General features: G+C 42.7%; 1 protein-coding gene across 1 annotated transcript; it reads left to right on the top strand.

The window, feature by feature from the left end:
- Nucleotides 1-664: 664 nt before the first annotated feature.
- Nucleotides 665-10,571, top strand: CD84 (CD84 molecule). Its single transcript, XM_063105886.1, has 7 exons — nt 665-1,010; nt 4,992-5,243; nt 5,636-5,755; nt 6,410-6,442; nt 7,776-7,873; nt 8,771-8,833; nt 10,506-10,571. Exons 1-7 carry the CDS (start codon nt 665-667, stop codon nt 10,569-10,571), a joined length of 978 nt encoding a protein of 325 aa, XP_062961956.1.
- The last annotated feature ends 1,139 nt before the right edge of the window (nt 10,572-11,710 follow it).

The following is an 11,710-nucleotide window of genomic DNA, read 5'->3' as shown; positions in this document are numbered from 1 at the left end:
GATAGTATAGGCAATATGTGAGTTAATTCCATTTGTTAATTTATTTCATAAATATTTATTAAGCACCCACTGTCAGGTATTATTCTAGAGACTGGGGATATAGAAGTGAACAAAAAAGACCCCCTGAAAGCACCAATTTAGGGAGTATTTTCTCCAGAACCTCGAAAGCACTCTCTGCCTATGTCTTCCAGAAATAGAGGCAAAAATGTAACTTGCTTTTTGCAAAGACCACAGTAAAAGACAAAGCAATGACCCAAGAGTTCATCAGCCCAGATATCTTAGGCTCTTGTCCTAGCTCTTCCATCACTTGGCGATATAATCTTGAGAAAGAAATACACCTAATATCTTCGACCTTATGGAAATTTATGGTCAAATCTCTCAAAAACCTTCTAGCTTTCAGAGTCTAAAACTCTAGGCAAACATGTTTTTAATAAAAATGGATTCTTAGTATTCACTGAGAAACTTGGTCTTTGAATGAGAGTCCTTTAGAAAATTTAGTTGCCCCATAGCATATTAAATATACCTAGAGTAGAATGCAAAAAAAAAAGGCATTGTCTACAAAACTGGATTAGCTGCACCTGTGCATCTCCTCATGGAGCTACAAGACTGGAAAGACAAGAAACTCTTAAAGATGCAACAGTAAGATGACTACAGTTTTCTGTTTATGTCCTCAGGGCTGGAAGCCGCTGGAAGAGACACAGATGCCCTCATGGTAAATGGGATTCTGGGGCAATCAGTTACTTTCCCCTTAAATATCCAAGAATCACAGCAAGTTATCAACATTGCTTGGACTTCTGAAACATCTGTTGCTTTTGTAACACCAGGAGACTCAGCACCCAAAGTTACTGTGACCCACAAAAATTACTATGAACGAATAAATGTCTTAGGTCAGAACTACAGTCTGGTCATTAGCAACCTGAGGATGGAAGATTCGGGAAACTACAAAGCAGACATAAATTTACAGAATGTTTCCTACACCACCACTAAGTGCTACAAACTTCAAGTCTACCGTAAGTTGTGGGAGGATAGAGGGCTTGTTTTTTTTATTTTTGCTTTAAAAATTTGCTATCTGGAGAACACCTATATTTCTGATAATTGAGTTCACTAAGTCTTTTTGTACAGTTAAAAACTTATGTAAATACACTAATACTTTTAAAGAGGATGTAGCCTTATTTTAGTCCTGGCTTCACCAGATTTTAGCTATGGAATCTTCCATCAGCAGTGAGCCCCATGGGCCTTGTTTTCCTTTTTTATAAAATGTCAATAATCATATGGCTCTTTTCCCAGAGTTATTGTAAGGATCAGGTAAGATGGTGTATGCAAAGTGCTTTTTTAAAGAAACTTTCTATTTTGAAATAATTATAGATGTATAGGAAGGTGCAAAGAAATGCACAGGGAGGTTCTGTGTACCCTTCAGCCAGGTTAACATCTTGCATAACTATAGCACAATATTAAAAACAAGAAACTGACTTTGGTACAATCTACAGAGCTTATTTGGATTTCATCAGTTATACATGCACACATTTACGTGTGAGTGTCTATGTAGCTCTGCGCAGTTTAATAACATGTATAGCTTCGTGTAGCCATTACCACAATTAAGATAATTAACTGTGTTATCACAAGATTCCTTCATACTATCCTTTTATAGCCGCACCTATTACCTCCTTTCCCCACTTCCTAACCTCTGGAAACCTCTCATCTGTTCATATCTATAACTACATTATTTCACAAAATGTGGAATTGTAGATGGAATCATGCAATATGTGTACTTTAGATATTGTTTTTTTTTTCACTCAGCATAATTTCTTTGAGATTCACCCAAACTATTGCAGTTATCAATAATTTATACCTTTTTATTCTTGGATAGTATTTCATGGTATGAATGTACTAGATTGTTTAACCATTCACTTATTGAGGGACATTTTAGTTGTTCCCAGCTTGGGATATTATAAATAAAGCATCTATGAATAATTGTGTACAAGTTTCTGCATGAAATAAGTTTTTGTTTCTCTAGGCTAAATGCCCAAGAATGAAATCATATAAGACCATTTTTAGTTTCATGGTAAGTTCATTTAAGAACTCCCAACAACCCTCTCAGCTTGTGTCTGAATGGAATGCACAGTGGAAAGAGCATTAGTGTTGGAATTAGACAGGCTTTTCCAGCTGTGTGACCTTGGGCAAGTTGTTTAACCTCTTTGGGCCCATTTCCTCATCTATAGAATGTAGATAATAATAGATGGGATTGAATGAGATAGTGTTAGTTGAGCTCCTAGTACAGCGCATGCCTTAAAGTAGATGCTCAGTAACTAGTAGTCCTTATAAATTTTTATACTTTGTCCTTTTTAAAATTCTAGTTACGAATGACTTCCTAGATGAAAAAGGCTCTGAACTGGGCTTGAATGACATAGTCAAAGAACCATATCCCAGTGTGGACACTTTAGAAAATATTTGACTCACTCATGAAACTTGGTTGAGAAAATAAAGAGGGTATTCAATTTTAAGATGTTTACTTTCATCCCCTTATATGTCTAGTTTTTTCCACCCGATCTTCAGCAGGCGTTGTACAATCTGCAACTAGGACAGAAGACAGTAAAATCGTAGGGAGAGCTGTATTGTCTATACACCAAACTCTGTACTTTATGGGTAGTTAGCTGAGAATATAAAGCGAAGGGAACTGACATTTATTGAACATCATCTATATATCTCGCATTTTACTACCTAATTTTAAAAATACATAGATTATATGCATACTGGCCAGCAGCCAAAAAAAAAAAAATACATAGATCATACATATTTAAGCAATATACGCACACACAGAATAAAATATAGTAAAATGTAACTCTCCCTTCTCAGAGGCAGTGACTATTGCCAGCTTAATTTGTCTTTTCTATGGATAATTAATGTACATACAAGCATAGATAGATAGATAATAAATAGACAAATGGATATTAGAATGACCTTTATATATAATATCTCATTTAATACTCACAACAGCCCTAGCAGGAGGAAATTGTTATCCTGCTGTTGTACGTGAGAGAGTTGAAGCTCAGTGAAGCTCTGTGCCTCCCCCACCATTCTACACTAGAGAGTAGCGGAGCCTGGATTCTGAACTAGGTCTCCAATGGCTTCCACCCCCTTGGCTTGAGAGGATGAAGAACATCCAGCCATGACTCTACCTTCTCTGCCCAGCAGCTTTATGCAGGTAACATCTCGGTTCCTGCTGAGAAAAATGAGATGGAATCCTATTCTTTACCACTCTCCCTAACCTCAACAGTCACCAAAAAGAAAAAAAGAATAAAGTCTTTCTAAAAATAGATAAATACCAAGCAGTGACATAAACATTCTTGTAAATCAAATTTCTAAAGAAATACGCAAGTTTTCGTTTTTCCCTGATTCATATCTGTGTCCACTGTTATAGCTAGTGAAGGTCTTTATCCAAATTCATTTAGGTTTGTTGCCAAGTCATCACTAATTCGAATCTGGATTATATTTCTCTAAGAAACTGTTAGGACCAGGGTTTCTGGATAGCTTGGAATAAAATATCTTTACAGCTTCTTACTATTCATGTTTTACTTTCTCACAGGTACAGACAAATGGTTCCCATGTTTACACTGCTGAATTTATTACTTTTCTAGATTCCACAATCATTAGAAAGTTATGTGCCAGTTTCTTCTGACTCCTCTCTTCTCTTTCTTAAATGGCTCCAGTGGGAGGAACAAACCCTTCATAGCAGCTTTGCCAAGACTGCCCTAAACTTATCGCCTCCGGATGTGGTCACTTTCTTGTCTCCTTATAAAATAAAAGAACTTCCCCTTGCTTCTGCCAGCTCCAGATCTAGCTTTACTTGAACTTAAATATAATTGTTCTTTAGTAACACTTCATAGCCTACAACTTTTACAGTTTACCTTTTGATTGCTTTAGTAAAAACATTGTTTGAAATGGACTTTTAAAGAGGTTATAGATTTTCACTACAGATACTTTAAAACAGAACAAAATGAAAAACTTAAAGAAAACACACATACACCAGAAAACAGAACCAAAAAACTTTTTAAAAGATTTTTTTCATGCAACGGTGCGCTGATAAATGTTCAACTGGCTCTTAATGGTATGTGTGTATGTGTACATACATTTATACACATATATGTGTATACAATTTATATTTAATATAAATTTAACTGACATGAAGGATGAGTAGCACACAGTTCCATAAATGATAATAAAATATACAGTACTTTATTGTAAATTCCACATAGCCAATTATTCTCACAGAATACTTCTGTTGATTTTTGATGAACAAAAATATCCCTAACCAACCTATACTTGCAATTGATGAATGAATGTAGTTCCTAAATAATATTGGTTGATATTTTCATTTAAGTTAATTAATAGAAAAAAGTGATTCAACAAAGACATACATAGTGGAGCTTCACATGTTCATCAATGATGTGAGCAACTTCTTTGCTGAATTGGGTAATGATTTTCAAATACTGAAAGTATATTTTTTATTTTTTCTGTGCCATTCACAATGTAACAGCTACAGACATGATACACTTTTAAGTTTAATCTGCATTAGTAACCTTTCCTCCATGCTTTCTCAGGTCTAGAGCAACAATTAACTAAACATAAATCAAGCCCAAGTTTATAGCATCTGTGGTATACACACTCCCGCTGTGGCTAATTTTAAGACAGAGTTGGAAAAACTTGCCCAGGTGTAGGTCATTACAAAGAATAGATACAATGCATATAAATAACGTCAAGAGCATAGACAATAGTAAAATGTCAAAAAAATTAAAACCTGCTGAGTTTTTAGTATTTAATACCTTTGTTTTTATCATAATGTATTTAATTGTAAGTTCTTATAATTTAGGTTTTAATAATGGCCGTTCTTAACAACTATCTTGCAAAATTCCTCAAAATTTAACAGTTGACCCTCAAAAGCTGGTATATGTCAGCTCAAGCTCACCACTGGCTCATGTATTTTCCCCTCACAGGTAAGCTGGGGAAACCAAAAATTACACAGAGTTTAATGACATCTGTGAACAGCACCTGTAATGTCACACTGACATGCTCTGTGGAAAAAGAAGAAAAGAATGTGACATACAGTTGGAGTCCCCTGGGAGAAGAAGGCAATGTCCTTCAAATCTTCCAGACCCCTGTGGACCAGGAGCTGACTTACACGTGTACAGCCCAGAACCCTGTCAGCAACAACTCTGACTCCATCTCTGCCAAGGAGCTCTGTGCAGGTAACCAGCCCCATCCATCTGTCCTGGTGAGTCTCAGAAATCGCTCTGAAGAGCAGCAAGGCCTGAACTTGGGCCTCCTTCTCTAGGGGAATGTGCCTTCTTTACACTGGGCCTGGTCTCTGGGAGCATCTCCTCCAGAAGCCCACTGAGAAAGTCCAAAACCTTCTATGAGATGCTAAGTTTTCCAGGGTGTTCTGAGGCAGCCCTGGCTGCACTCTCTGATTGTTTCTAATCCTGACTTTTAATAGCAGAAAGTACATTTTCCCTGGGAACTGCAGCACTCCCTTGGAGGGCACCCAATTTTGATAGTGCTCCTGAGTGTGGACAAGCCTGCCCAGCCTCTTGAGCCTGTATGCTGAAAGGTCAAGACTCGCTGCGTCTTCTATTTCCAGACATTGCATTGGGTCTCCGTACTCACCACACTGCGCTGCTGAGTGTGCTGGCTGTGCTCTTCCTGCTCGTTCTCATTCTATCTTCAGTGTTTTTGTTCCATTTTTGCAAGAAAGGAAAAGGTAGGACTCTCCCAAAAGGTAAAATATAGAAAATGTAGAAATGTCTCTCTTCCTGGGACTGAAATCATTTATCCAAGGTGGTGTGGAGAAGTCCTTTTTTCTAAGGAATGACCCTTCCTATAATCCCCACCCCACCACTTTACCACCTCCCAGAATAATGGCCTTGAGGACTGACTGTATGACATTCCCTGAATGGTCTTCAGAATCTGTTCCTGGGATCGCCAGCACCTGGCGGGCCCAGAACTTGGGTTCGAGTTTAGCACTGCCATTCACAAGCTGTGCTCCATTGCACAAGTGTGTTCACCTTTCCGGCTCAGTGTCTTCACATGTGCAATGTTTGGACTAGAGAGTCTCCAGTGTCACTTCCAATTTCATTGTATTTTGATAATGGCCTTTGAGATCCTTGTACTAGTTTTGTATTCCATGGTCATCACTAGATCCCTCTGGATCCTTCTGGATCCATCTGTAATTGTGCCATTCTTAATTCAGACAACCTGATCTTAGACTCCTAAGGGATTACAGCCTCCTATTCCCCCCACCTTCATGTCCACCCAAGATCTTTTTTTCCCACCAATCATAGCAAAAACCGTGGATATAGAGAGGCTCTACCTCTGCTTTCACATTCCTGACTCTCCTTTGGGTCTTATTCCTCAGGTTCCTATTCGAAGACCCTCACTAAGAGCCCTGGTAAGTTCTCAGCCATAGGTTCCCAGGCTAACGACTAGTAGGGATGTGGCGGGTTCACAGCAGAGTGATTAGGACCAAGCAGGTGCTTTGCAGTTAGTCTAGAGATGTGGGTTCTAGCATGACCCATTTATCAGCTACCAGTTACTTTATCACAGTAAGCTTCAGTTTTCTCAGTTGTGAAATACGTGCAATAATAGGGCGTGCTGCATGTACTTATGAAGTGGATTAAATGGAATTACACGTACAAGACACTGGCCCAGTTCCTGATAGTAAATTCTCAGTAAAAGTTAGCTACTATATTTATAATTGAGAGGCCTGTGCATGGTACAGAGGAGACATTCTCAGAAGGGGGTTAGTGATATGTACCATAGCTCAAGTGGCCTCACGATGGGGAGAAGTCACAGTCTGCTCAGCCATAGGTGATCTCCAGGGCCCTACAAAGGAACGCCTGTCTTCAATCTCTCACAGCCTCTTGAGGAGATAAAAGGGATATTCTTTGCAACTACAAATGAGGTAAGAGAGCACTCAATCTGGCTCCCTTGCCAAATCTGGAGCAGGGGCTGGGACAGGTTTAAGCTGAAACCTTGGAGACCTGTGATACTGCACAACTCAGACCTGTTTTTTGTGGATATGTTGTTTTTCTGGTACATATGAAGGCCCCACATTCTGGCTATCTCTCTTCAACTTGACCCTAAAATATTCCATGTTAGTACAAAAAAAAGGAGTACATTGGGATGAATGCCTCTTCCAGCCCATGTGTTCTTCAGAGTAGAAATTTATTTCTCATGTCTTTGTTTCTCTGGGGCCTCACACAAAGCCTGTCACATAGAATGAGTTTAATTAATGTTTATTGACTGTGTGAATCAATCAAGAAAGCAACAAGTGTTGTGGAGCACCTACTATGTGCAACACTGAGGTGGTAACCGTAAGGTACACTCCAGGAGAACACAACACAGAGTGTGACTAGAGAGAATCCGTCAAGTTGAAAAACCAAGACCCACACATGAGAAGCTGACTAGCTGTGCAAGTCGAAGTTCCAGGGACACTGAGTAAGACTCTGGGTGGAAAAGCTGAGATTCTCTTTAGCCTAGTCTAGACTCTAGAGTGGAAGAGAATTCCCACTGAGTTCTGGGTGAGGCCTGAGCCAGGAGTCTCCTATACCACATGCAATCTCTAGAAAAGAGAGAGACAGTCCAAGGATCCAAGCATCCATCTCAAGAGGATGAGAGTCATTTAATCTCTTAGGGCTTCATCTGAAAAAGAGAGCATTGGAAGAGATAATGTCTAAAAACCCATCCACCTTTCACAGGTTCTATTTTTACTTGTGACACAGATGCTGCCTCAAATAAAACAATATACACATATGTCACGGTCTCGAGAGATGCCCAGCCAGCAGAGTCCAGAATTTATGATGAAATCCTCCAGTCCAAGGTGAGCTGATGCTATTCATGGACACTGGTCCCACCAGGACAGGGAGCCATGGGCAACCATCACCCTCTGCTTCCTTTTGCCAAAAAAGCAGCCTCAGTCAGGAGTCTGGAGGGTCCAACCAGGAAATACCCTGTCAGGGAAATGATGCTGTGAGTCTCTCTCCCCATGGAAGCCTCCAGGGCATGAGGTTTGAGCCTCCATATGGGGTCTGGCTCCAGGTAAGATGAGAGTCATGACGAGGGGTGAAGCACCCCCTAGAGGGGCCAACCAACAAGGGAGCCCCTGGTGTGAGGTGAGGGTGGTTATGTGGCTGCTGACATGGAAGCAGAGTGCCAGGAGGCTCTGAGGGCACAGAACTGACAGAAGGCTCTCAAACCCCACTCCTGGGGTAGAAGCCGTGGCAGTAGCCTGCTTTCCTCAGGCTCAGGATTATGCCCGCATGCCCTCCTCCCAACTGCCCTCCATCTCCTCTACTCAGATCTCCTTCCTCTACACGGCCACCAGCCTGCTTCCCTGAGGTCTGCAGGGAGTGAAGGGGAAACTGAGGTCTGCCTGATCAGTCTAGCACTGTGCTTGGACTGATAGGGCAGCTGGATCCACAGAGCCCATGGAAAGTGAAAATCCTGACTGAGCAAGACTCAGTCTGAACCACACAGACCCCTCCTTTCTCCTGAGGTTTTCTGCCCCAAGGCCTTGCCCAGCTGCTTCCCACTTACCCGACTCCCACCTGATCCTGATCCTCTCCAAAGCTGGATGGAACCAAAGCTGGGGCTGGGAGAGGAGGCCACCTAGTAAAAGTGGGACCAGGGAGGAGTGATGGTTGGGGGCGGATTAGGAAAGGGGACTCATAAGATTTGACCTGGGCTCTCTCACTGAGGGAAGACAGGTGTTTTACAGGTGCTCCCCTCCAAGGAAGAGCCACTGAACTCAATTTATTCCACAGTGCAGTACTCTGATAAGGTAAATCCTTCCTGGCCTTTTATCCCTGTTTTCCTATCTGTTCTGGCCATTCTGGCGTACCCCATCCATCCAACCAGGGGCCAGCTGGCTTTCCTGGGACTCTTCTCTATACTTCTCAGGAATAACTGCCTAGGGCTTTGGTCTACAGGTACTTCCGTCCACACACAGAGCCCTGCTCCCCAGGTCCATGGCCATCTACAAGTTGGCTCACTTGGGATGCTGATCCCACACTTCCCTAGGCTTCTGAACTGCAGTGTGGAAACTCCAGCTCCTATAACACCCAGGACCACTGCTGGCTCACAGTGTGAAAATTAGAAAACAGGTGTCTCCCTCTGAGCAGACACAGGCCCATCCAGACGCACAGATTGGCAAATGAGACAGAAGCTGAATTTTGGTTCCCACTTGGCTCCCTCAGCTGCCCTTTTACAGTATGCAGGCTACACAACCGTTTGTAGTGGTCTAGTGACACTCACAGATCCTTGTGCCTTGGTGTCCTTCTCTGGAATATGCAAATCCCTGTGATGGGACTTTAAGTTTGGGGGATCTTATGATGGGTTGTCACTATCTGAAAGTCCTCACTTCTGCTACAGTCAGGTCAGCTTTGGAGTCGCTTGGAGAATCAAATGCATTGTGAGTATTCCTGTTTAATAGCCAAGCTACCAGACAGGAAGCTGAAATGAACAGGAATTAAGAGCTGATTCTATAAGGCAGGAGGGAGTAGTCTATGAGCTCAACAAGCAGGGGGGCACCACTTCCTATGTAAGGGGGACTTTGAAGTACAGGTCACTTTGAATGTAAAGATAAGCCAAATGTCCTGGAGAACCAGACAGAAGTGGTCAGGAGAAGGAAGGAGGGCAAAGGGAAGGAAAGGGGAAGGAGAAGCAGGAAGTGTGGGACAAGGCACTCAGCACGTTTGAGCCAGGATCTGAAGGGGAGTTGGAGCAAGGAGAGTCGCCTAACACTTCAGCTGCTGGACAGAGAAGGAGATAAAGTTTGAAGGATTAGTCAGGGAGTGCTGGATTGAGACTTCCCAAAGTAAATTCTTATAGACAAGTTGGATGACAGTTATTAATCGGTCAGTATGTAATTTAAAACCTAAGACTCCTCAAGCCAATGGGAAGGTTGTTTGCAGGATTCTAAATGACTAGAGCACGTGAGACACCAGCTACGACCAGACCCATCACCATATCCGGGTGAAAGGGAGTTGCTGGGGTACAGAAAGAACTAGGGGTCAACTAGGAATAAGGAATGCAGGTAGCTTGAGCCTGGATGTTGCCTCAAGCCTGTACCCAAAATTGGGACTGGCTGGTCGGTTCAGTTGGTTAGAGCGCAGTGTTTAACACCAAGGTCAAGGGTTTGGGTCCCCATACTGGCCAGCTGTGCAAAAAAAAAAAAAAAGAAAGAAAGAAAAAAATCAATGCCAAATACCCTCCTGTTCCCTCCTACTACTCTTTTCTGGGCTAAGAAGTTAATCGCCCAGTGGCTCCCAAATGGAGTGGCTGGAGCAGAGGCAAGGAATTCGGCAAAGAACAAGGCCCCACTACCCCAGATTTCCCCAGCACCAGAGATATCTAAAGCATCCCCCGTGCCACTTCCTTAACCCTCCTCAGTACCTCGTGGGACTGGAGTTCTCCAGCATTAACATGTTCTCACATCTCCCTGTCATGCACAGATTGGGAAACCCAGCACACAGAACAGCAAACCTCCCAGTACTTCAAGCTATGAAATTGTGATATAGGCTGCCGGGCAGCATTCTCCCTCCTGAAATTGAGTGACAACCACCAATTCTGGCAGGTGCCCTGGACCCAGACCTTCTCTGCCCAGCTCTTACTAGGAGATTGCAAATCACCACATCCCAACATGTAAGCAAAGCAGGGATCCTTCTGTTGCTTGGCATAGCTTGTGCCTGATGGAGAGATAGATATGTGCTGTTCCTGAAACGGCTCTCTTCCGGATAAATGACAAAGCAGTTTCCCTGGTAAAGTGCTTCTCAAATTCCTTCACATCATAGCACTTGTAGAAAATAACATTTTTATGGCACACTGGGATAAACAATCAAGAATGATCATGTCTGGAGACTGTACATGACTGGAGCTTCTCAGGACTGGAGGTGACAACCCTGCCCAGCAACCATGGGAGGAGGGGAACCAATATTTTGCACACCTGTAATATGCCATGGCATACCAGCTGGGACACTCTGCTCACACTCAGTGAATGTGGGAAGCCCTGGTGCATGGCCTCCACCAGTCACTACAGCACCTTGAGCAAATTAGGAAAAGCTTTGGAGAGCAGAGTGTGGACTGCATATCACACCTCACTCACCCCTTTTCCCGGGGATCTTTGTGCAGGCTAGAAGTGGCTCCACCAGCCCAAACATGTGGCTCTCAGGCATGCAGACACATTCTCCAATAGAGTTTTAGAAAATGCTTTTTCTGTAGGGACTAGACTGTTGGGGCACTTTTCTTTCAGCTCTATTTCAGAAGCATCATAGGACTTTCTTTCTGGCCAAGATTTCCCCCTGTTTCACTCCAAGCAGCCTCAGCAAGAAGAAGCCATGCCCAGGACCTCTGCTCTCCAAAAGGAATTGATCAGCTCTATTTCTGGCACTTCAGGGGAACTGAGTGTAACCTAACCTTCAAACAAGAGACCTTGGAGGCAGCAGAGTCATGGTCCAGAGGGAACTTGGGAGATGACGGGGCAGATGATGAAACTGGGTTTGTTCTAGTTCCTAAGGCTCAGCTCAGAGAGCCACGGGGTTCAAGCTGAATCTGAGTGTCTCCATACTGGTATTCCCCACAAACACAACCAGACAGCTTACACAGACATTAATTCCCAGCAGTGAGGAAGAATGACCCACAGCTGAGCAGGACTTTCATG

This window comes from Cynocephalus volans, chromosome 8, assembly GCF_027409185.1.
Source record: "Cynocephalus volans isolate mCynVol1 chromosome 8, mCynVol1.pri, whole genome shotgun sequence".
NCBI lineage: Eukaryota > Metazoa > Chordata > Mammalia > Dermoptera > Cynocephalidae > Cynocephalus > Cynocephalus volans.
The sequence above is the reverse complement of the archived record's forward strand: the minus strand, read 5'-3'. Positions and strand labels throughout refer to the sequence as shown.

What these genes read in the sequence shown, in the direction of transcription:
- CD84 (XM_063105886.1), top strand. Translation starts at nt 665, where the DNA reads ATGTCCTCAGGGCTGGAAGCCGCTGGAAGAGACACAGATGCCCTCATG. An exon ending in TGCCAAGGAGCTCTGTGCAG is followed by an intron (nt 5,244 to 5,635) that starts GTAACCAGCCCC and finishes TTCTATTTCCAG; the next exon opens with ACATTGCATTGGGTCTCCGT. An exon ending in ATGAAATCCTCCAGTCCAAG is followed by an intron (nt 7,874 to 8,770) that starts GTGAGCTGATGC and finishes GGTGTTTTACAG; the next exon opens with GTGCTCCCCTCCAAGGAAGA.